Raw genomic sequence first — 26,021 nt, 5'->3', positions numbered from 1 at the left:
AGGTGCTCTGGTCAGATGAAACCAAAATCGAACTTTTTGGCAACAATGCCAAACGATATGTTTGGCGTAAAGGCAACACAGCTCATCACCCTGAACACACCATCCCCACTGTCAAACATGGTGGTGGCAGCATCATGGTTTGGGCCTGCTTTTCTTGAGCAGGGACAGCGAAGATGGTTAAAATTGCTGGGAAGATGGATAATAATAATAATAGTAATAATAATTTTTAATTTATATAGCGCCAACATATTCCGCAGCGCTTTACAAATTATAGAGGGGACTTGTACAGACAATAGACATTACAGCATAACAGAAATACAGTTCAAAATAGATACCAAGAGGAATGAGGGCCCTGCTCGCAAGCTTACAAACTATGAGGAAAAGGGGAGACACGAGAGGTGGATGGTAACAATTGCTTTAGTTATTCGGACCGGCCATAGTGTAAGGCTCGGGTGTTCATGTAAAGCTGCATGAACCAGTTAACTGCCTAAGTATGTAGCAGTACAGACACAGAGGGCTATTAACTGCATAAAGTGAATGAGAACATGATGCGAGGAACCTGATTGTTTTTTTTTTTTTTTTATATAAATAGGACACACAGGGATCGTTAGGTTAATGCATTGAGGCGGTAGGCCAGGATGGAGCCAAATACAGGACCATTCTTGCAGAAAACCTGTTGGAGTCTGCCAAAGACCTGAGACTGGGACGGAGATTTGTCTTCCAACAAGACAATGATCCCAAACAAAGGAAAATCTACAATGGAATGGTTCACAAATAAACGTATCCAGGTGTTAGAATGGCCAAGTCAAAGTCCAGACCTCAATCTAATCAAGAATCTGTGGAAAGAGCTGAAAACTGCTGTTCACAAACGATCTCCATCAAACCTCACTGAGCTCGAGTTGTTTGCCAAGGAAGATTGGGCAAGAATTTCAGTCTCTCGATGTCCAAAACCGATAGAGACATACCTCAAGCGACTTGCAGCTGTAAGCGCAGCAAAAGGTGGCGCAACAAAGTAAGATAAAGGGGCCGAATAATATTGCACTCCCCACTTTTCAGTTTTTGAATTTCCACAAAAATTTAAAATAACCAATAAATTTCATTCAACTTCACAATTGTGTTCCACTTCTTGTTGATTCGTCAGCAAAAATTTACATTTGGTATCTTTATGTTTGAAGCATGATATGTGGGAAAAGGTTGAAAAGTTCCAGGGGGCCGAATACTTTTGCAAAGCACTGTAGCTGTTATTGGTATAATTTTGGAGTACAGACAACTTCTTGTTTGCTTTTTATTTACTGAAACTATTTGAGGAAAGCAATGTTTTCCGAGATTATACAATTTGGGCCAAAGTAAGGCAATGTTCTAAAGTAACAAAATGAAAATATCCTTGTTACACTGGTTAGATCCCTCACTACTTCAGCATCGCTATGTCTGTGCCCCTACCTGGTGCTTGTTTACATGGCTGTAGCAATCATATGCCACCTACACATATGCCAGCTGCAGCCAATCACTCATCTCAATGAGCTCTTCCTATACACCGCCAGCACATTTTTTATGTTTCTTCACACATAATATACTAATAGATTGTATACAATGCATATGAGATAAATAATATTATACAAAAAAAAGAACTTACAAAAAAACTGATGAAAGCATTTCATCTCCGGGAATCCAGGAACCATGTTATAAAAGTGAGACTTCAGAGCACCACTCTTTAGTAAACTGTACGCCATTTCTGTCAGATTGATGCCAACAATAGCATAGGAATACCTGTAAAACACAGCATCATTAATTATCACTTTATTAATTGCTGGAAAGAGAACTATTAGATGGCAGCAGACTATCGATAGCACCAAGGAGTTAGTTCAGAAGATGCATCTAGTCACAATCAAGGAAAATGTCAACTGCGGAAAAAAAAATTATATAATTTAATCAACATCATTTTTAATCATAATATATCAAAAGCATAAATTGATATTTTGTAATCCTATATAACCAATTTAAGGGGTCCTCTCAGACTAAATTGATGATCTATCCTTGAGGAGGTCATCAATGTTTAATGACCAGAATCCATCCTTAAGGACAACATTGTGCCCACTCTTTCTTTACACAGGCAAGACCCATTTTGCTTGTATACCAGGCACCCCCTGTATGGAGAAGCAGCACTGCCAGTATAAACGACCCAATGCTTCTTCAATATGAAGCTTAACAGTAGTGATGAGCGAGTATACTCGCTGCTCAGGTTTTCCCGAGCACGCTCGGATGGTCTCCGAGCATTTGGATGTGCTTGGAGATTTAGTTTTCATTGACGCAGCTGCATGATTTGCGGCTACTAGACAGCTTGATTACATGTGGGAATTCCCTAGCAACCAGGCAACCCCCACATGTACTCAGCCTGGCTAATAGATGTAAATCATTCAGCTGAGGCGATGAAAACTTAATCTCCGAACACTAACAAATACTCGGAGACCACCCGAGCATGCTCTTGGAAAACCCGAGCAACGAGTATACTCGCTCATCACTAATTAACAGAGATCTCAGAAGTTTAACACTCACTGATCAAATATTGAGGGGCTATCCTAAACCATCAATGTTGAGGTCCTAATGAAACCATTTGAAGCGGAGCAGTGATATGACATACTTGTCATCTGACCAAATGATCAGAATGTCCCTGGCTACTCCATTGACATATATTAACCATAGTCTGTAGTAATTTATTACTGCCCTCTGTACCAGCCTATGATTGTAAGCTTGTTTTCTGTAAATTATATCTGTATTTTTTATGCAACCCCTTCCCATGTACATCACAATGGAACCAATGGTGCTATATAAATAAATAATATTTACAAATATATGAAAAGAGGTCACTTTTTAATATTCTTACCCAATTTTTGGATGATTGGAATGAGACAGTAATAAACGAGATTCCTCTGTGTAATTTCTACTGAAATACCTACAAGAATATAAAAGTAGAAACAAAATCAGGAAGTTATTACATGCAAAAAGTACAAGGGTCTATTTGTGTTTAGGGTTCAATGTTCAAAAATACACAAAAACTTTTATCTGAATAAGGCTCTGCCATTTATAGTACTTGAAGACAGAAAACGATACGTCCCAAATAATGTATATGAGATATCTTGTTTTAAGTCCTCGTGGGTGAGGATTGCAGTGTGTTTAATACTCTACACATTGAGTCTTAAAGACTTTTGAAGGTATTTTATCTGCACATTATTCTTTTAATTGTTGATTTCAACTGTAACTGGGGCTTCCATTTTACCCCAAGAGACAGGGAAAAACAAAGCCATCTGACAGACATTTCAGAGGTGTACTGGGTCTGTTAAGTCAGAAATTGAAATGCCTGCTCTGTCTATGATCAGCTGAGGAGGATCACCAGTGTGGCCAGTGATCAGCTGAGGAGGATCACCAGTGTGGCCAGTGATCAGCTGAGGAGGATCACCAGTGTGGCCAGTGAACAGCTGAGGAGGATCACCAGTGTGGCCAGTGAACAGATGAGGAGGATCACCAGTGTGGCCAGTGATCAGCTGAGGAGGATCACCAGTGTGGCCAGTGAACAGCTGAGGAGGATCACCAGTGTGGCCAGTGAACAGCTGAGGAGGATCACCAGTGTGGCCAGTGATCAGCTGAGGAGGATCACCAGTGTGGCCAGTGATCAGCTGAGGAGGATCACCAGGGTGGCCAGGGAACAGCTGAGGAGGATCACCAGGGTGGCCAGTGAACAGCTGAGGAGGATCACCAGTGTGGCCAGTGAACAGCTGAGGAGGATCACCAGTGTGGCCAGTGATCAGCTGAGGAGGATCACCAGTGTGGCCAGTGATCAGCTGAGGAGGATCACCAGGGTGGCCAGTGATCAGCTGAGGAGGATCACCAGTGTGGCCAGTGAACAGCTGAGGAGGATCACCAGTGTGGCCAGTGAACAGCTGAGGAGGATCACCAGTGTGGCCAGTGAACAGCTGAGGGGGATCACCAGTGTGGCCAGTGATCAGCTGAGGAGGATCACCAGTGTGGCCAGTGAACAGCTGAGGAGGATCACCAGTGTGGCCAGTGATCAGCTGAGGCGGATCACCAGCACCCACTTGAGAGAGGGGATCCGCCCCTAGGAACAGGAAACCCTATGGAGAGAATAAAAGGGGCGGTCCCCCTCGCTCCCACAGTTGGGTTTACAGAGATTGCGAGGAACCGCCCACCAGACTTTAGTAGGTCATTTAATATCATCGTTTATAACTAGTTAACTTAAGCATGGCTAACTACAAGAACCAAACACCCTTAACCGTGCTCCTAATAAAAAACCTATAAGGGTGGGAAGTGAAGGGGTGCTGTCGTGGCTCTATAAAAGAGCATTACCGGTACGTAATCCGGTGTTTTCTCTTCGCCACGACAGCACCCACTTGAGAGACTTTCAGAGATAGTCATTTGGGAGGGATCACCGTGTTAAGGACTGATCTACCGAAGGATAAGTCAGATGAGGCAGATAGATCTAATCTATAGTGATTATAGAAGGTAGTAGGCGAAGACCAGGTTGCGGCCTTACATATCTGTTCTATCGGAACCTCCGCTCGTTCAGCCCAGGATGATGCAATCGCCCGGGTGGAATGTTCTTACGGTCTCAGGCGGATTCTCCCCTTTGGATGAATAGGCCAGACATATTGCATCTCGAATCCACCGAGATAAAGTACCCTTCGTGATTCCAGCTCCTTTTCTATGACCCTGGAAAGAAACAAAGAGAGCCCTGCTCTTCCTCCAGGCGCTAGTCCTATCCAAATAGGCTAATATGGCTCTCCTCACATCTAATGTGTGGTATTTTTGTTCTTCCTGACTTGTAGGGTTATCATAGAAGGAGGGAAGGAAAATTTCTTGCGATCTGTGAAATTTAGTGCATACTTTGGGTAAGTATGAAGGGTCTGTCTTAAGGACAACTCTATCTGGGAATATAGACATGAAAGGAGGATCTATCGATAGTGCCTGTATGTCACTTACTCTTCTCGCTGATACTAAGGCGACAAGAAGAGCTGTCTTGAGGGAGACATGTTTTATGTGAGCTGAATGTAGAGGCTCAAAAGGGTGATCTGTAAGAGCTTCGAGAACTAAATTAACATCCCAAGGTGGTACATGGGGAATTCGGACTGTCTCTGACCTCTGGCATGCTGCAACAAATCTGGCTACCCACTTATTACCTGCGATATCAAGACCATATAAAGCCCCCAGCGCAGAAATGTGTACTTTTAAGGTACTGACTGCCAGACCTAGATCGCGCCCTTTTTGAAGAAATTCTAAAATTATAGGAATATGAATTTCGTTTGACAGGGCTGTTGGGTAGAGGTTTAGAAATTTTTTCCACACTCTTGCATAGATGGAGGTAGTGGACTTTTTTCTACTTAGTAGAAGAGTGTCAATCACTTTGTTTGAGAACCCTCTCATCTTTAGCAGCTGCCTCTCAAGTTCCAGGCTGTTAACCGTAGACCCTTCACCTGAGGGTGGTTGAAGGGGCCCTGGAAGAGAAGATCCCGATCCTCCGGGAGGATCCATGGGTCTGAGATTGACATGGCTCTCAGCCAGGAAAACCATGGCCTCTTGGGCCAGAATGGAGCAATTAGGATCACGTTTGCTCTGTCCTCCCTTATCTTCCTGATCACTGTCGGAAGTAATATCAGCGGGGGAAAGGCATATGCCTTCTTGAATACCCATGGTACTTGTAGGGCATCGAAGATATCTGGATTGTCAGATCGGAACAATGATGCAAATTTTTTGACTTGCCTGTTTTGTCTTGTCGCAAAGAGATCTATCTCGGGAGTGCCCCACTTTTTTATTATCATACAAAAGATACGACGATTTAGAACCCACTCTCCTTGGTGGAGAGTGTGGCGACTGAGGAAATCTGCTCTCGAATTGTCGATTCCTCTCACATGTAGCGCCGATAGGGACAGGAGGTGTTCCTCTGCCATGGCTAGAATATCGTTGGCTATAGACATGAGTCCTTCCGATCTTGTTCCTCCTTGGTGGTTTATATATGCTACCGCTGTCATGTTGTCTGAGAAGACTCTTGTATGTGTTCCGTGTAACTGCGGAAGAAATTCAGATAAGGCATGATAAACAGCCTTCAGCTCTTTTTTATTAGAAGAATCATCTGATTCTCTAGGAGACCACAGACCTTGTACTATTTGGTTTTCTACATGTGCTCCCCAACCACTAGGACTGGCGTCAGTGAAAACAGTTTTTGATGGATTAACCACCCAGGGGACCCCACTGGAAAGATGATTCTGATTTAACCACCAAGTGAGAGATTGTATCACGTCTGTCGTTAAGGAAATACGAGTATCTAATCGGCCATGTAACCTTTCTTCCTCACGAAGTATTGTATGCTGCAATTTCCTGCTATGGAATTGGGCCCACGGAACAGCTGGAATACAAGAAGTGAAGGAACCAAGAAGGGACATATCTTCTCTTAGGGAAATTAGGGGGTGGTTAATCATTGATTGTACCTTGTTTATGATTGCTATTTGTTTTGACTCGGGAAGAAAGCACATTTGATTTGTAGAGTCTAGAATAATTCCTAAAAATTTTTGCTCAGTTGTGGGGGACAATTTAGATTTTTCCCAATTCACTAACCACCCCAACCCCTGTAAGGATGAAATTGAATCAGATAAGCGTTGATGACATTGAGAAAGAGTTCCCGACTATCAATAGGTCATCTAAATAGGGTATTATGAGGGTATCTTTTAACCTCAAATATGACATTACCTCTGACATTAGTTTTGTGAAAACTCTAGGGGCTATTGATAGTCCAAAGGGCATTGATGTGTATTGATAATGCCGTATCTGACCTTTGACCATAACTGCCACCCGTAGATGTTGTTGATGCTCTCTGAAGATTGGAAGATGATAGTATGCATCTTTAAGGTCAAGAACTGCCACGAAGCAATGGGGAAACAGAAGCTTAATAGTTGACCGGATGGATTTCATTTTAAAAGTTTGGTTCTCTAAGAAGACATTTAGTCTCTTAAGGTTAATTATTGTTCTATATGATCCGTCGGGTTTTGAAATAAAAAATAAAGGGGAATAAAAACCCCTTCCTTTTTGATGAAAAGGGACTTCCACTAATACTTTGGACAGGAGAGTTATTATTTCCTGTTCCAAGGCCTCTTGTTGTGATGGTGAACCTAAGGAAGTCAAACAAAACGAGTCCGGGGGAACTTGAGAAAATCTTAGTTTTAGGCCTGTAGTTATCAGGCTAGTTGCCCATGAATTAGAGGTTATTGCCAGCCATTGTGTGGAGAAGAAGGACAACCTACCACCAACGGGTAGATCTGTCCTAGCGGGGTTTATCCTCAGGTTTGAAAGGGCGTTTTCCGAACAAGGCTCCTTTCTGCTTAAAGTCCTTATTAGCCCAACGGTCCTGGTTTTTATAGTCCCGTCTTCTGTTGAACATGGGCTTTCGGAATGCTCTCCTATAAGATGGAAGATAAGTGTTATTGGGGAACCCTTTCTTCCTCTCACCCGCTTTGGTAAGAATGTCATCCAATTGAGTACCAAATAGGTACTCACCCTGACAGGGCAGACCACATAACTTGGATTTTGTTTGTGGATCTCCTTTCCACCCCTTTAGCCACAAGGCGCGGCGAGCCGCGTTGGTTAGACCTGCTGATTTGGCTGCTAATCGGATGGAATCCGCCGAAGAATCTGCCAAAAAGGCAGTAGCTCCTCTAATTAACGGGATAGATGACATGAGTTTATTACGGGAAAGGCCACCTTTTAAGCCTTCTTCCAGATCATTCAACCAAACAATCATGGATCTAGCAGTACATGTGGCCGAGATAGCTGGTTTAAAAGCTCCTGTACAGGATTCCCAAGCTCTTTTTAAAAGGGAGTCTGCTTTCCGATCGAGCGGGTCTTGCAAGGATCCTGAATCTTCAACAGGCAATAAAGATTTCTTAGAAGTGGATGCCACTGCCGCATCTACTTTTGGGGCTTTTACCCATTTGGAGAAATCCTCGTCATTAAAGGGATAGCGACGTTTTGAGGAAGACGGCAACCCTCTTTGCCCTTGGCTTTCCCACTCTTTTTTGACTAACTCCTTTATTGCTGGAATAATAGGAAAGGAAGGTCTCTTTTTCTCTGACAGGCCAGCAAACATCACGTCCTGAGGTGTTTTAAGGGTCTTAGTATCTTCCATACCCATGGTGTTGCGTACAGATCTGACTAAATTGTCAATGCTTTCTGTAGGGAAACATGTATCCTGTTCACCCTCTGAGGATATAACCTCTTGGGAACTGTCCGACTCCTTATCCTCAACCTCAGATGACTGTTCAGATAGAGGAGAGCTGTATTTCTTCCTACTTCCAGGAATTTTATCCGAGTTTCGAAAAGCTCGCAACTCCTCTCTTATCATGCTACGTATATCATCCGACCTTACAGAAGACTCCTCACCTAAGGTGGATTCGATGCAAGACTGGCATAACTTTTTTAAATAGGTATCCGGGAGCGGCTGAGAGCATAAGGCACATTGCTTATGTTTGGATTTCCCTGTTCTTTTAACCTAGGGAATTAGATGAAAGAGGGAGTACAATCAGCTTAAAATAAAGAGGGAGTACAATCAGCTTAAAATAGGGTAGACATACACTCACCCCTGAAGTTGTCATAATACCGGCTGGAGAGGAGGAGACGGAGGCACAGATGGAGGAACCGACCGGTCCGATCTTTTTTCCCTGGCGCTCTTGGAGGATGATCTGCGGCTGCTAGTCCGGCTTCCTGGTATAACAGCGTTAGCTTCAGAAGAAGGCAACGTTGTCTCTTGAGGAGATGCCATGATGGACGCCGGGAATCAACGCCGGCGTCCTTTTGTTATGGGGGCCGCCATCTTCTTCCTGCCGCACCCGGAAGTGACCACTACATCCGGGTTGCGGCTCTGCTGTGCGCGCCTGCGCTTCTATCCAGCGATCGCGCAGGCGCCGTCCTCCTCCTCCATCACCCCGGAAGTTGTACTAATACTTCCGGGGGAGAAATCACTGGCCCCACGCTGCCTGTGCGCCACCCGAGGCTGGCGTCACAGGATCTTACCCCAGCGGTCCAGCCCGCAGGTCTGCTGGATACTTCTCCGTGAGCCAGGTGCCTCCCCGATCCTGGCCTCACGGTACCTGCCAGCAGAGGGGGGAAGCTGAGACAGGACCCCCGACGCTGCTTCCAGCCCTGGAGCCCTTACCGTCCCTATTCAGGTAAACCGCGCAAGCGGCATCCAGGCTGGGAATCCTCTTCTCTCCAGGTCTCCCGTAGGAACAGGAAACCAACTGTGGGAGCGAGGGGGACCGCCCCTTTTATTCTCTCCATAGGGTTTCCTGTTCCTAGGGGTGGATCCCCTCTCTCAAGTGGGTGCTGTCGTGGCGAAGAGAAAAAGATTTCTCATCACTTTCAAAGGTCATTGTATCCGAGTCTGTCACTGGACCAGCATCAATACACATGAATGGATGGAGACAAAGAATACAATAATATATACTATTTAAAATGGGAATGGTGCGCACAATACTTGATTTATTTTCAAACTTGTCAGAGCACCAGCAGAGAGTCCAAAACTACATGTCCTATAGTGACTTGCACTTGCTCTCTGCTAATATTTAGCCCCTGACCAGTTAAATTCTTGAAGAGTCACATACAGTGGGGAAAATAAGTATTTGATACACTATTTTTTCAAGTTTTCCAAAATACAAAGAATGGAGAGGTCTGTAATTTTTATCGTAGGTACACATCAACTGTGAGACAGAATCTAAAAATATAGATCAGAAATCACGTTGTATGATTTTAACATATTTCATGCAATTTTGGCCCACTCCTCCATACAGATCTTTCAGGTTTCGGTGCTGTTGCTGGGCAACATTGACTTTTAGCTCCTTCCAAAGATTTTCTATTGGACTCAGACCTGGAGACAGGCTAGTCCACTCCAGGACCTTGAAATGTTTCTTACAGAGCCACTCCTAGTTGCCCTGGCTGTGTGTTTTGGGTCATTGTCATGCTGGAAGACCCACGACCCATCTTCATTGCTATTACTGAGGGATAGAGGTTGATGGCCAAAATCTCGCAATAAATGACCCCATCTTCTCTTCAAAGTGGTACAGTCATCCTGTACTCTTTGCAGAAAAGCACCCCCAAAGTACGACGTTTCTCCCACCATGCTTCACGGTTGGGACAGTGTTCTTGGGGTTGTACTCATCCTTCTTGCTCCAAACACGCCAAGAGGAGTTGATACCAAAAACTTCTGTTTTGATCTCATCTGACCACATGACCTTCTCCAATGCCTCCTCTCAATCATCCAGATGGTCATTGTGGAGCTTCAAACTGGCCTGGACAGTGTGTGAGCAAAGGGTCTTGCGTGCCCTGCAGGATTATAATCCACGATGGTGCAGTGTGTTACTAACGGTAATGTTTGAAGCTTTGGTCCCAGATGTCTTCAGGTCATTGACCAGGTCCTCGCATGTAGTTCTGGGCTGAGTTCTGACCTTTCTCAGAATCATCCTAACCCCACGAGGTGATATCTTGCATGGAGGCCCAGATCGAAGAAAACTGACAGCCTCATGTTTCTTTAATTTTCTAATAATTGTGCCAACGGTTGTTGCCTTCTCACCAAGCTGCTTGCTTATTATCCTGTGGCCCATCTCAGCCTTGTGCAGGTCTACAATTTTGTCCCTGGTGTCCTTAGACAGCTCTTTGGTCTTAGCCATGGTGGAGAGGTTGAATTGTGATTGATTGATTGATTGATTGTGTGGACAGGTGAGTTTTAACTCGTTACCTGTATGAAACAGGTGCAATTAATCCAGGTAATGAGTGCAGAGTAAGCAAGCTTCTTAAAGAAAAACTAACAGGTCTATGAGAGCCAGAATTTGTTGGTAGATGAACAAATACTTATTTTATGCAATAAAATGCCATTTAATTTTTTAGAAATCATACAATGTGATTCTCTGGTGTTTATTTCTAGACTAGATGGTGGCCCAATTCTAAAGCATCGGGTATTCTAGAATATGCATGTCCACGTAGTATATTGCCCAGCTACGTAGTATATTGGCCAGTGACGTAGTATATTGCCCAGCCACGTAGTATATTGCACAGCCCACGTAGTATATTGCCCAGTCACGTAGTATATTGCCCAGCCACGCAGTATATTGCCCAGCCACGCAGTATATTGCCCAGTCAGGTAGTATATTGCCCAGTCACGTAGTATATTGCCCAGTCACGTAGTATATTGCCCGGCCACGTAGCATATTGCCCAGCCACTTAGTATATCGCCCAGCCACGTAGTATATCGCCCAGTTACATAGTATATTGGCCAGTGACGTAGTATATTGCCCAGCCACGTAGTATATTGCCCAGTTACGTAGTATATTGCCCAGTGACGTAGTATACAGCACAGAGCCACGTAGTATATTGCACAGCGACGTAGTATACAGCACAGAGCCACGTAGTATATTGCCCAGCTACGTAGTATATTGCCCAGCCACGTATGTCACAGGTTAAAAAATAAACATATACTCACCTTCCGAGGGCCCCTTGTAGTTTGGTCACATGACCGTGACATCATGGCAGGTCCTTCTCGCGCAGGCGCACAGGACCTGTGATGACGTCGCGGTCACATGACCGTGACGTCACGGCAGGTCGTTCTCGCGCAGGCTCTGTGATGACGTCGCGGTCACATGACCGTGACGTCATGGCAGGTGCTCGCGCAGGCGCGCTGGGCCTGTGATGACTTCGCGGTCACATGACCGTGCCGTCATGGCAGGTCCTTCTCGCGCAGGGCCTGTGATGACGTCGCGGTCACATGACCGTGATGTCATGGCAGGTCCTTCTCCCATACCATCCTTGGCACCGGAACCTGTCGGAGGTCACCGGAGCATCGCGAAAGGTGAGTATATAATGATTTGTTATTTTTTTAAATTATTTTTAATATTAGATGTTTTTACTATTAACGCTGCATAGGCAGCATCAATAGTAAAAACTTGGTCACACAGGGTTAATAGCGGCGGTAACGGAGTGAGTTACCCGCGGCATAACGCGGTCCGTTACCGCTGGCATTAACCCTGTGTGAGCGGTGACTGCGGGGAGTATGGAACGGGCGCCGGGCATTGACTGCAGGGGAGTAGGGAGGGACTAATCGGACTGTGGCCGTCGCTGATTGGTCGCGGCAGCCATGACAGGTAGCTGGCGAGACCAATCAGTGACTTGGATTCCATGACAGACAGAGGACGCGACCAATGAATATCTGTGACAGACAGAAAGACAGAAGGACAGAAAGACGGAAGTGACCCTTAGACAATTATATAGTAGATTCTGTCTCACAGTTGAAGGGTACCTATGATACAAATTACAATTACAGACCTCCCCATTCTTTGTAGGTGGGAAAACTTGCAAAATCGGCAGTGTATCAAATACATATTTTCCCCACTGTATTTGTCAAGCACATGGGCTTGGTCATGTAGGACATCATGTACATCACTGCCAGGGTCGACATCCTCTTTGTGCATGCGCACAGTGTAAATGCTGAGCATGCTTAGTGATCAGAGCAGCTAGTCTGGCAGCCAGGATCAGAATCACTTGTTTTATATATTTGCTGTGAACTTGGATGTGAAGGGAGTAAAGGAAATCTGGTCAAATGACCCACATTGTCACATTAAGGCTATGTGCACACGTTCAGGATTTCTCGCAGAAAATTCCTGAGAAAAACCTGAAATTTTCTGCAAGAAATCTGCATGCGTTTTTGCCACGTTTTTGATGCGTTTTTTTTTCCAGACATTTCCCAATGCATTTTGTAGTGGGAAATCTGCAAAAAAAACCCCGCATAATTAATGAACATGCTGCGTTTTTTACCGCGATGCGTTTTTTTTGCGAAAAAAAACGCATCATGTGCACAAAACATGCGGAATTCATTCTAAATGATGGGATGCTTATTGTATGCTTTTTTTTGCGGTTTTATAGCGTTTTTATACGGGGAAAAACGCGAAAAAAACACGAAAAAACAGCAACGTGTGCACACAGCCTAAAAACAGGATTTTTGGTTGCTTACCGTAAAATCTTTTTCTCTGAGCCTTCATTGGGGGACACAGGAAACCATGGGGTGTATGCTGCTGCCACTAGGAGGCTGACACTATGCAAATAAAAAAAGTTAGCTCCTCCTCTGCAGTATACACCCTACCGACAGGAAGTAGGATATTCAGTTAGTGAGAAAGCAGTAGGAGAAGCAACGAGAAAGAACAATATAATAATAATCTTTATTTATATAGCGCCAACAAACTCCGCAGCGCTCCACAGATTAACAGTTTCAAACGCTCAAAGAGTGTTCAAAGAACTCAAACGTTAACAGTATAACAATAAACAAAGCTGTTCAACTTGGGAGGGTGCTGTGTCCCCCAATGAAGGCTCAGAGAAAAAGATTTTACGGTAAGCAACCAAAAATCCTGTTTTCTCTATCGCCTCATTGGGGGACACAGGAAACCATGGGACGTCCCAAAGCAGTCCCTGGGGCGGGAACAGCAGTCAACTCCAATCTAGGTCAGAGGAACTCACCACCGTCGCCTGCAAGGTCTTCTTACCTAAGCCGGCATACGCTTAAGCTAGGCATCGAAGTTTCGCGAACATGTGGAGGACCGAACGTCGGTCTGTAGAGGTGCAAGGCAGAGGCCTTATATGTGCACCGCCGGGAGACGCCCACTGCCCGGGTAGAGTGCGCCTTAAACCTGGAAGGAGGAGCACTGCTCTGACCTGGCAAATCTAAACATTGCTGACCGGATTTTGCGGGCATACGTTGATTAGGAGGCCGGAGGGCCTCTCTACGCCGAGCCCTTATACTGAAAAGGGGGCCTTAGCTGGATAGACCCGGTAGCGTGATGAGAGAACGCTACAAAGGACGAGTCCGAGCAGGACAAAGGGAAGGGAATCAAGAATGATGAACAGAACCATGGAGAACCTCGGCAAGGTAAGAGCAGAGCACTGAACCTGTGATCCACAGAATGTACAAAACTGCTGCCACAGACTCTGGAAGTGGTTGAGAGCCTGAAAGGAAGGTATAAAATTAAAATGGACCCACCCCTCGCAAAAATGCAGGAGTGTCCGATGTCTGAAGAAAGGGAGGACCTGGATGAAGGCTTTCATGAAATAAAGGCAAGCACACGCGGTCCCAGGAGAACTCTGTCCCTCCGAGGACCTCCTTAATAATTGGTTCACGTTGGAGACAAACTGACGGAAACCCTCGGAAGGCAAGCTGTCAGGGACTTCCTAGAGGATAAGTCCTGTCACGCCATAAGCAAGTGGTCCTTCGGAAGGGCACCATATTGCTGAATGTCCAAGTAGCACCTGCGGTGGCATCCGCGGGGACGGATACCATGCACTTCCTGCAGGATTAAATTAGTCCGCAAGGACAGAGATTTTCTCCGATCGGACTCCATGAAGGGGGCCATGATGGAGCGGCTTAGCCCATGCGTCTATAAACCTTGCTGTCTAGGTGGAGACAAAGGCAGGGCACAATGTAGCGGCGGACACTTCAATGGCCGACTTTGCCGTGGACTATTAGTTCGTCGTTGGTATCCTTGAGGGATGCTCTCTGTGGGAGAGGAGGACTGGAAAAGCTGGAAAACCGGAGGGTCCAGAGACGGAGAAGGGGTCCAGCGCGTAGTAAGTTCAGGGGAGAGGGAATATAGGAAAATCGAGAAGCTTCCCTCTTTGGAACGGCTGGACTAAGGATTTTAAGAGAAAAACCCAAAAAAGACCATTAAATTGAAATGACAAGGAAAAGCTTGAGAGTAGGGTACTGGGAGCCTGCTAGAAAGCATGACAAGATGGGCATTGATAAGCACAATCGGACATGAGCAGTCAAGGGAGAAGAGTCCATGAAAAACTGGAGTATGTCAATTCCATGGGAAGTTGGCCCTATGAAGGAGTACATAGGCCCCGGAAAAAAACTTGACTGCCAAAAGGAAGATCCGTACCTATGACGACCTGAGTGACCCTATCCGTCCCGGACCCTCTGGAATGGGAGAGGATTGTAGTGTGTGGATCTACTTACCTAAGTATCAGACACCACACAAACGAGGATAACAATGAAAGGGATACGAATCCTGCTGAAGGAAGGAACGTATTATCCCAAAAACCCATCATTGGATCCAGGCGTGGAGCAGCCCTGTACACTGGACGATGCTTGCACAGTGTAAGATCCAATTCCTATCCGAGGTGGGAGAACCTGTTCCTGCCACAGTCGGAAATAAAATCCCGGCGCTGCTCGAGGTTGAATCCAGTGTCTGTAAGAAAGAAGAGGTAAGAACTGATGCATAAATAGGAAGCTCTGTATAGAGGTAGTTCAAAGGCCCCTAGAATAGTGCCGTGAACAATCATGAGTCAAGGTATTATATGGGCTCTGACTTCGTAAGAGACAGCCAGACGTATAATACTGTAAAACATATAAGATGGAGTAACGCACTGGATCGTGCAGATAAATCTAGGACAGCACTGTAAACTTACCTACTGGATAGTTAGTGGTAGGACCGAATAACCAAACAGAGTGGAGAGGCTCCTGGGGAGCAACCCGCAATTAAGGCCCAGTGGGTGGCTGAAGGAAAACTGCAACCAGTTGGTACCTGACACCGGCGAGTTCGACCTACCTGAAAGTGGACTGGCCACTTATGCTGCCACTGAGGTCCACCCTGTGGCACTGAGATCCGCCTTGTGGTACGTGCTAGATGTTCTGTTTAGCTGTTAATAGACCACAGACGTTATTGACCGTGAAATACACGGTAAAAGTTGCGGCTCTGACTCACCTGAATGCGGTTGTAACTGCTGCGGCAGTCAACGAGAAGTGATAAATACCGGGCACCTCTCTCTGAGTGGTGATTAAAGGGTAGCCTAGGCAGATGCTGCAAAAGAACCTTAGGAGAGTGATAGAGGGCATTTCTGACATACCTGACTCTGGAGCAAAAGAGCAGGACCAGTGCAGCAATCGATCTCGGGCACGTCTAAACCACTGGAACGATGGCAGGTATTGACTTAATGTGTCTGGAAGATGATATCTAAAGCCTGGATAGCAGACAGTGCTGCTGCAATCGACAGGAGGAATAGGGGAGTGCACCTGACTTACCTGAATATAGTACAGAACGCCGGTACCCCTGCGGTGGTCAATCCAAGACATGACTGATCCGCTGAAGATACGACAGTTTCAAATAACGTACTGTACCTGGAAGGTGGTGCGTGTGAAACCTGGGTGTCGGATAGAGTACTGCTGCAATCGGCTCTTGGTATCCTGCAACTATGGCAGATAGAGTACTGCTGCGATCAGCTCTCGGTATCCTGCGACTAAGGCGGATAGAGTACTGCTGCGATTGGCTCGGTATCCTTCGACTATGGCAGATAGAGTACTGCTGCATTCGGCACCCGATATCCTGCAACTATGGCAGATAGAGTACTGCTGCGATCGGCTCTCGGTGTCCTGTGACTAATCAGCCTGGAGAGAGCCCTGGAGAAGGGTATAGGAGAGAGTTGATTCTGTGTTGCGGTCTAGGTCGTGATACCTGACGGCATTAGGCAGAATAACAGCTTCCGTGTAGTAAGCCGCACCACGGAGTCTGTCTTGAAGTATGTCCTGCCGTGCTCATTCTCCTGAAGGTAGGACAGTAGGCTTGTCAACAGGGAGCCTAAACTCTACTCTCTGTTGTGCACCTGAGTTCAAACCTTTGCGCCTGCGATCTGTGGTCAGATTCTTTATCCACTGAGCCACAGCAGACGTTGCTGGGAAATACAGACTCTTAAGCGGCTGGAAGTCAGGTCTGAACACTGCAGTCGTGAAGTGAGTAGGAGCAGCTCCCTTCTCTGCTTAGAGCAGTTTAATGGTTGCATCCGGAAGAGGCTGCAGGGAGATGGAGGGCAAGTGCCTGAGAGCAGGAGATATGGAAACATTTGATATGCCAGGGCTCTAGCATCGCTGTGTGTAGAGAAATAGCCGAGCACCGCTGAAAATCAGGGCACAGGTCTGCAATAGCAGAAATCACAACAGCAGTGTGAAAACGTAGAACTCTGAGAAATATGCAACTGAAACCTTCTACGAAGTGAACGTCATATGGCAGGTCTTATAATGGTCCATCTCCCCGTGGAAGGTGAGGGGCGGACAGTGGCCCAGATGACGGCAGCGTGGGGCATACTGCCATACCCCGCTGGAAACTGCATGGCTCTAGGGCACTTATTACACCGGTGACTGCACGGCTCTTGCTACTACGCCAGTGACTGTACGGCTGTAGAGTGCTACTTTGCCAGTGATTGCGCGGCTCCAGAGTACTATTACGCATTATGCCGGTGACTGCACGGGTCTAGAGTACTACTACGTATTGCGCCAGTGACTGCACGGGTTTAGAGTAGTGATACACCATCGACTGCATGGCTTTAGAGTACTAATACGTAACACACCAGTGACTGCATTACGCTAGTGGCTGCACGGTTGACCGGCTTGCATGAAAGGACGACGAGAACACTTTCTTATAGGATTAGGCATGATAAGCATACCTACTAAGGAATGCCAGAAGGTTAGGGGAACAGGAGAGATGCAGAGAGGAGGGCCAAACTGCTAAGCAGCGCTACTCACAGCAGTTGTGTCCTGTAGTCTGCTCCAAGGTTGTAACTGTGACAGGCATCAGGACACAGGTCCAGGGCACCAGTATGAAGATGGAGGCGGGGAACCCGGCCATTGCAGATGCACGCTGGTGGCAAGCACACAGATCGGAAGAGGGGGGGCGCGAATAGCCATCAGTTCCGGAGGAGAACGGTTCCCAACAAGATAGCGGCGATCCCAGGCCTAATGGTGCGGCTGGGAGTAGTGGGCGGAGCTAGCCGCTCTGAACAGGAATGGGTACTAAACCGCCTGTAGGGGAGCACCAAGATGGCGCCGGTGGGCGGAGCTTGCCGAAGATGGTCGGGCGGGAGAAAAGCCCGCCCGATGAAAAAGGAAAGGGGCGGAGCGCGGCACCGGAAGTAGGCCCCGGGAGAAGCCGGGGCCTAAATTAGAAGCCGGTGACCGCTGAAAGGTGCAAAGAGGCGCCGGTGCCGGAAGTAGGCCCCGGGAAGAGCCGGGACCTATATTAAAAGCCGGCGGCCGCAGGAGACTACCGCGGCCGCTGGGAAGGACCGCGGGTCACCTAAAAGGTACGACCGCTGTGGAATTTCAGCGCGGCTGCCAGTAGGGGGGCCGCGCCGCAGAAGGCAGAGTGATCGCGGCCGTGGGGACATCAGAGCCGCGGCGCAAAAAGATAGGCCCCGATTTCTTGTCCCTAATAGCCCCAGTGCAGAAAAGGTGCGGCCGCAGGGATAGTAGTGCGGCCGCAGAAATAGTAGTGCGGCTGCCAGTAAGGCACCGCACAAAGTAGCAGGGGAGGTAGGGAATCCAAGACTCGGAGCACCAATACTCACCTAACATCCCACGCAGTCGTACTAACCTTAAAAAAAAACATGGAAGATATTAGACGTCCTTGGAGCTGGTGGACGTCCTCGTCTCCTCCGACCGACAGGCTCTGGAAGGCGAGTGGGTGGGGGACGGAGCCAGGACCGGACTTCTGAGCACGCTGGTGTGCTAGGATCTTGGTCCTGGAGAGGGATCTATGAGGATACGGGGTGGCAGTACACGCCGTACTCATAGTCCGCTTTGTGGGACTACAGGTGTGACTGTTCACCCTGTATCCCTTCCGGAAAACCTGAAAATAAACGACGCACATTGAGGTAGATAAGGGTCTAATGAAAGACCCGTGTCCACCTCCTACTGACACTAAGCTAAACTGAATATCCTACTTCCTGTCGGTAGGGTGTATACTGCAGAGGAGCTAACTTTTTTTATTTGCATAGTGTCAGCCTCCTAGTGGCAGCAGCATACACCCCATGGTTTCCTGTGTCCCCCAATGAGGCGATAGAGAAAGTCAATTAAAAATATAGTGTCCGCCCTGACTAGTTCTTTACTAACTTCTCCTGTATGTAGACTGCAAAGTACTTCTACAAGATTGCTTTGTTTTAGGCTACCGTTACACCGTGACTTTGGACACATCACATGAAGATCACAATGTTGCATTACAACCCCAGATGAACTGACTTGACAGTTGTGAAAAATCCAAACCTACTGGATTTTGTTATTGCAGGTACTTTACAAGCTTAATCTTCAGTGTACGTCATATATAGTATGACAGACTAGTTTTCTGCATAATTGCATTCTTTTTTATGCTATACTCACTTCTGTAATGGATTTCCTATATAATTAGAGGTTTAAATTGCCCATCATCACCCTAAATAGTAAACAACAAAATCAGAAAAATGATGAACCTACAATAAATTGGCCAGTCCCAGAAAGCCCATGCCACGGAAATCTGTCTTGGGATCATCACCTTGAAAGCCAATATCACCCCACTGCTTAGTGATTCTCGACTTCAGCTTCTCGTGCGGCATTAGCAAGTCCCAGAGCTGAAACATAAAACAAAGTTACCGTGGTAATTAAAGGGTTTGTCTAATTCTATAAAACATGCAACTCTACTTCAGCCTAACTGAAAACGAGATGATCTTATGGTTTCAATTAATTGAAAATGTTTCCAATGCTATACGATGATGACCACTAGTGACTACTGAAGACAACAATCTAACAATGTAGATTCCATCAAAATGTTAATATTTCAGTAATGTAATGATCGGCTGCTGGGACTTCATTGAATCACTGTAATAATAACCAATGAGCTGATATTCAATAATCTGACTGGTATCAAATTAATTCACACATTAATCTTCTTAACCCCTTAGTGACCGAGCCAATGTTAACCTTCATAACCAGGCCAAATTGCTTTAAATAGACCACTGTCACTTTATGAGGTTATAACTCTGGAACGCTTCCTGATCCCACTGATTCTCAGAATGTTTTTTCAAGAGACATATATTGTACTTCATGATAGTGGTAAAATTTGTTTGATGTGTCTTGCGTTTATTTGTGAAAATATTGGAAATTTGGTGAAAATTTCACAATTTTCAAACTTTTAATTCTTATGCCCTTAAATCAGAGAGTTAATGTCACATAAAATAGTAACTGTATTTTTTGGACTATAAGACGCACCGGACCATATGACACACCCCAAATTTTCAGAAGGAAAATATGGAAAAAAATGAATGTGTCAAATGAGGGTCCGTCTTACAGTCCGATTTCAGCTTACCGCGGGGAGGGGGGGGATCAGCAGCACTGGCGGAGTGTGGTCACAGGGGGTGTTCGGTGGTCCGGCGATGACTCCCATCCCTGGCTGGTGCAGCAGGTTCAGCGGTGGTTCTCTGTGGTGTGGGGGGCTCTGCTGGCATTTTGTGAAAGCCCGGAAGCCCCCGCACGTCTACTGCTGCGATGCAGTGGCCTCCGGGAAAACGGCCGCAGGGGGCGGCGCATGCTCAGATTGAGATCTCAGGAGAAGAGATCTCGATGCAGAGATCTCAATCTGAGCTTGTGCTGATCTCGGGACGAGATCTCATTGCAGAGATCTCAATCTGAGCATGCGCCACCCGTGGCAGCCATTTTCCTGGAGGCCACCACATCGCAGCAGATTGACGTCTCTGCAATGAGGTTTCTTGGGACGAGATCTCGTTGCCGAGATCTCAACCTGGGCATGCGCCGCCCCCGGTGGCCAATTTCTCAGAGGCCACCGCATCACAGCAATGGATGTGCGGGTGCCTCAGGGCTTTCGCAAAATGATGGCAGAACCCCCCCGCACCAGAGAGCACCACTGCTGAATCTTCTGCACCAGCCAGGGAAGGGAGTGTGATCATCGCCCTGCAGCGTCGGACCGGGACCACCGCAGAATCACCCGATACCTGCTGCCGCCACAGCATTTGTAAGTATATTCCGACTATAAGACATACTTCCAATTTCCGCCAAAATTTTTTGGGAAAAAAGTGCATCTTATAGTCCGAAAAATATGGTAAAAAATAACATCTCCCACATCTCTACTTTACGTCTGCATCAGTTTATAAATACAATTTTTTTGTTAGGAAGTTAGAAGGGTTAAAACTTGAATTAACACAACCAATTTTTTTTTTTTTCGAGACCACATCACAAGTGACTTTGGAGGGGCCTAAATGACAGAAAATACCCAAAAGTCACACCATTCTAAAAGCTGCACCCTCAAACCAGTAATGCCAACCATGTGGCCGCTAAGGGTATGTGCACACGTTGCGGATTCTCTGCGGATTCGCAGCGTTTTTTGCAGTGCAGAAACACTGCAGATCAGCAATTAATTTACAGTACAATTTAAATCAATGAGAAAAAAAAAATGCTGTGCACACTTTGTGGAAAATCCGCTACGGAAACGCTGCGGTTTAAAAGAAGTAGCATGTCACTTCTTTTTTGTGAATCTGCAGTGTTTTTGTACCCATTCCATTATAGAAAACCGCAGGGGTAAAAAACGCAGCAAATCCGCAAGAAAACCGCAGCAAAAACACACAAAAAACGCTGCGGAACCGCACGAAAAACACCACAAATCCGCAGGTGCGTTTTCTGCCAGGAGAGGCAGAATCTGCTCCAGAAATTCCTAAGCCTAATCTGCAACGTGTGCACATAGCCTTACTGTGATTAAGGCACAGTGGGGCTCAGGAGGGGGGCATTTGGATTTGAGAATGCAGAATTCACTGGATTTTATTTGAGGGGGGCGGGGCGAAATGTACAGCTGACACCCGTGGGAATCTCCTCCGCAGGGCAGCGCTATACACTTGTTCCTCAGCATCGTTAAGAAGCGGCGCTGAGGAATAAAGCCCCTTAACGGCCACCATTAAAAAGTCGTTGAGGGGTTAAAGAGGATCTTACACTTAATTTTATACAATAAACTAGACATGGTTCGCCTCTCCATTGCAGAGATATCAGCAAACTTTTTGTCTCCTAGTGAGTTAATTTTCACTGTGGGGGGGGGGTGTACTTCTTTCCCCTGTATAATGCTGAGCAATCAAATGCAGGCAACATTGAAAAAACACTGAAAAAAAAAAAGAAAAGAAGAACATGTCCTCAGTGAAAGCCATCAGATAACACCCACTTGTACTTAATGAAAATTAACTCATTAGGGTCCAAATACATTGATTGGTAAAATTTCTGCAACAGAAAGGTGAAATAAAAAAAGAAAAAACAAAAGCAAGGTTTTCTTCTGCTCTGCAGCTGCCATTCTTTTGTGTGTCCAGTTGCACATGAGACATTTGGTAATAGGAGTGATCACAAGCTATTCTGAAAAGCCTATCTGTGTATATGGCGAGCACTGAATCACTAATGTGCTGGTTTTTCCTAGGAAAAGGACTATGAGAAGCTACTCACTTCCAGCAGCTGCTGCTCATGCTGAGGATTGTCAGCGTCATATGGCTGTTTCCTTACACTCTCCACATCCAAATACAGCTTCTTATAACCCGAGATCTGTAACAAGCATATCCTTAGGTTTATCTGAATCCTGAAAGAAAAGGCAAACATTATTAACTAAAGCCGAGGATTTTTTTTCACGGTATCTAAGGCTACTTTCACACTTGCGTCGTTTTAGATCCGTCGCAATGCGTCGTTTTGGGGAAAAAAAACCGCATCCTGCAAATGTGCCCACAGGATGCGTTTTTTTTCCCCATAGACTTGTATTAGCGACGGATCGCGACGTATGGCCATACGTCGCGTCCGTCGTGCACTGTATGCGTCGGTATTTGGCAGACCGTTGGCACGAAAAAACGTTCATTGTAATGTTTTTTCGTACGTTGAAGAACTGCATCCGCTGCCCACGTCGTGCCGAATTTTCACAACATGCGTCGCGCCGACGCATTGTGACGGCCCCGTACCGACGCAAGTGTGAAAGTAGCCTAATATAGTAGAGTCAATGTCATACAAGTCTGTGCGGTCTGTACAGGCTACAAACCTTTTATCTTTTTCCACATTCATTTTCTTTTCTTCTACAATATCCGCCACATGTCTGTCAACTTCATTTTCAACAATATTAATAGCGCATCTCAGCATCTGTTAAAATGAAAGGTCAGAACATGTAACGCATTCATTATGCTTAGGATGTCCTTTTTATGGTATTTGCCATGTGGTAAGTTAAAAGGGTTCATACCAATATCCTAGCCCAGCTAACCCACCCCACACACTCCCCGACACCTGGCACTGTTAATATGGCAGATGGAGCCTTGTATGTATTTCATGAGCGAGGCAACAAGAAGTTACTCTCATACTGCCCTGTTTTCAAATGTGAGGATTGAAAAAGGGGCAATCTTTACGTCTGAAGACTGGCACAGATCAAGTATCATGTGTCGGCTCACTTGTATATACACTGTGTTCCAAATTATTATGCAAATTATATTTTTCTCGGATTTTCCTAAATGGTCGGTGCAAATGACAGTCAGTCTAATAAAAGTCATCACCCGTTAGAGTATACATCCAATTTTATTGAAGAAACCTCCCAATGATAACAGTATAATCTCCAAAATGAATAAAAACTCAAAATGCACTGTTCCAAATTATTAGGCACAGTAGAATTTCTAAACATTTGATTTGTTTTAAAGAACTGAAAATGCTCATTTGTGGAATTTGCAGCATTAGGTCACATTCACGGAAGAAAAAAAGCAATTTAACTCCAAAACCTCCTAACAGGCCAAGTTACATGTTAACATAGGAACCCTTCTTTAATATCACCTTCACGATTCTTACATCCATTGAACTTGTGAGTTTTGGGAGAGTTTCTGCTTGTATTTCTTTGCATGAAGTCAGAATAGCCTCCCAGAGCTGCTGTTTTGATGTGAACTGCCTCCGACCCTCATAGATCTTTTGCTTGATGATACTCCAAAGGTTCTCTATAGCATTGAGGTCAGGGGAAGGTGGTGGCCACACCATGAATTTATCTCCTTTTATGCCCATAGCAGCCAATGACTCAGAGGTTTTCTTTGCAGCATGAGAAGAAGATGATTTTGCTCCTGAAGGCACGTTTCTGCTTTTTAGACCATGGAAGAAAGTTGTCAGTCAGAAACTCTAAATACTTTGCAGATGTCATTTTAACACCTTCAGGAACATTAAAGCGTCCTACCAGCTGTTTCCCCGTGATTCCGGCCCAAAATGTGACTCCTCCACCTCCTTGCTGACGTCGCAGCCTTGTTGGGACATGGTGGCAATCCACCAACCATCCACTACTCCATCCATCTGGACCATCCAGTGTTGCTGGACACTCACCAGTAAACAAGACTGTTTGAAAATTAGTCTTCAGGTATGTCTTGGCCCACTGCAACCATTTCTGCTTGTGAACACTGTTTAAGGGTGGTGGAATATTAAGTTTACGCACCACAGCAAACCTTTGAAGGATCCTACACCTTGAGGTTCGAGGGACTCCAGAGGCACCAGCAGCTTCAAATAACTGTTTGCTGCTTTGTAATGATATTTTGGCAGCTGCTCTCTTAATCCTATGAATTTGTCTGGCAGAAACCTTCCTCATTATGCCTTTATCAGCACGAACACGTCTGTGCTCAGATTCAGCCACAAATGTCTTAACAGTACAATGATAACGCTTACGTTTTAGGGAAATATCTAATGTTTTCATCACATGACCATGGCATTGCACTATTTGATGCTTTTAGGGAGCAGAGATCCTTTTTCTTTCCCATGTTACTTGAAAACTGTGGCCTGCTTAATAATGTGGAACATCATTTTTAAGTAGTTTTCCTTTATTTTGAATCACCAGGAAAACTAATTATCACATGTGTTTAAGATTGATTTCAGTGATCCATCGAGCCCTGAGACACAATACCATCCATGAGTTTATTTGAAAAAACAATTAAATCTTTATGACACTTAAATCCAATTTGCATAATAATTTGGAACACAGTGTAATGAAGAACATGATAGGATAGCGCCCCTATTTCTTAGGAGAACATTTGGTGGCAATTTTGCTTCATCCTCAATCTTGGCCACCAGCTCTCTAGGAACTACTCATTCATGGTATACTAGAAGAGAGGATAAGTAGTCACTAGCACCCATCTATTCCATAACTCCAGCTAATGATCTACACATGATATTTCCAGCAATTCCATTACATTAACTTATATCATCAGATTGGCAAGGACTGACACCAGACATCCCATCAATCTGATATAGATGATCTAGCCTAAGGGTAGGTCATCAGTATCCCAAGGCTGGACAACCCCTTTAAGTATTACATAGTATTCATTTAATTTGATGGGTTTTCTGTGTAACGCAGGACAGGACAATTCCTCTACAGCAAGAGATGATCTTCGAAGGCGCCCAAAGTATGAGGATCCTGAACACAGGACCCCCTCTTATCTCACAACTCACAGAGGTTTTCTGCACTGAATAATGAATATATTATGTGATATTTATTTCGGACAATGCTTACAGATGAATATTGCTCTTACCTTACTTTTTGAGTGTTCCAATGAATATTCTAAAATAGAAACAGAAAGCGGTTTAGCTGCATAATCATATTATACGTGGCAGAAATGATGGAGTTAACATATGAAAAAGAACATTAAATCGAACTTCTCAAGACGTTCCAGTTACTAATATAATCCATTTTGTATGGAAGGGTTACTAACATATCGGTGCTGTGGAGTTGCATTGGTCTTTTACACATACAAGGCAGCCTGTTAATGTATGCAAGTTTCACTCGCTTGCTATAATTGCTAATACTTCTTGTTAAACAGTCTATGCAATTACCATGCTCAAACTGGCCCGCCGGAGAATTCTGCAATGGGCCCCGGGTCCTTGCTAAGACCCTGAGCTGGGCCATACCAATCATGGTCACAGATGGTGTTACCATGACCAAAGCAGAGGGGGCCCGCCGGTAAAACTGCTAGTTTCAGCTGAATATATATCCTCGGATGCACAAACAGCTGAAAATATTGCAGAGCACAGAGCCATTTGTTCCCACCCCACATTACCTCTACACGCCATCAGAAGACAGCGAGTGACATCGTAACCAGCGTAATGACTGCATTGTGCTGCTTGCGATGTGCGATCTTAAATGCAAGAAGCA

At 45.5% G+C, this 26,021-nt stretch overlaps 1 protein-coding gene across 1 annotated transcript in view; it reads right to left on the bottom strand.

Moving 5' to 3' along the window:
• ELMOD2 (ELMO domain containing 2) overlaps nucleotides 1-26,021 on the bottom strand; it is a 58,258-nt gene that overhangs the window by 20,118 nt on the left and 12,119 nt on the right. Inside the window, exons 3-8 of the mRNA XM_069743980.1 lie at nucleotides 25,402-25,430; nucleotides 22,902-22,999; nucleotides 22,325-22,454; nucleotides 19,331-19,464; nucleotides 2,882-2,950; nucleotides 1,634-1,767 (exon numbers count right to left, since the gene is read on the bottom strand). Coding sequence (XP_069600081.1) covers nucleotides 1,634-1,767; nucleotides 2,882-2,950; nucleotides 19,331-19,464; nucleotides 22,325-22,454; nucleotides 22,902-22,999; nucleotides 25,402-25,430 — 594 coding nt within the window. The remainder of the gene's footprint in view (nucleotides 1-1,633; nucleotides 1,768-2,881; nucleotides 2,951-19,330; nucleotides 19,465-22,324; nucleotides 22,455-22,901; nucleotides 23,000-25,401; nucleotides 25,431-26,021) is intronic.

Source organism: Ranitomeya imitator, chromosome 1, assembly GCF_032444005.1.
Source record: "Ranitomeya imitator isolate aRanImi1 chromosome 1, aRanImi1.pri, whole genome shotgun sequence".
Lineage (NCBI taxonomy): Eukaryota > Metazoa > Chordata > Amphibia > Anura > Dendrobatidae > Ranitomeya > Ranitomeya imitator.
This window is presented reverse-complemented; position numbering and strand designations above follow the sequence as displayed.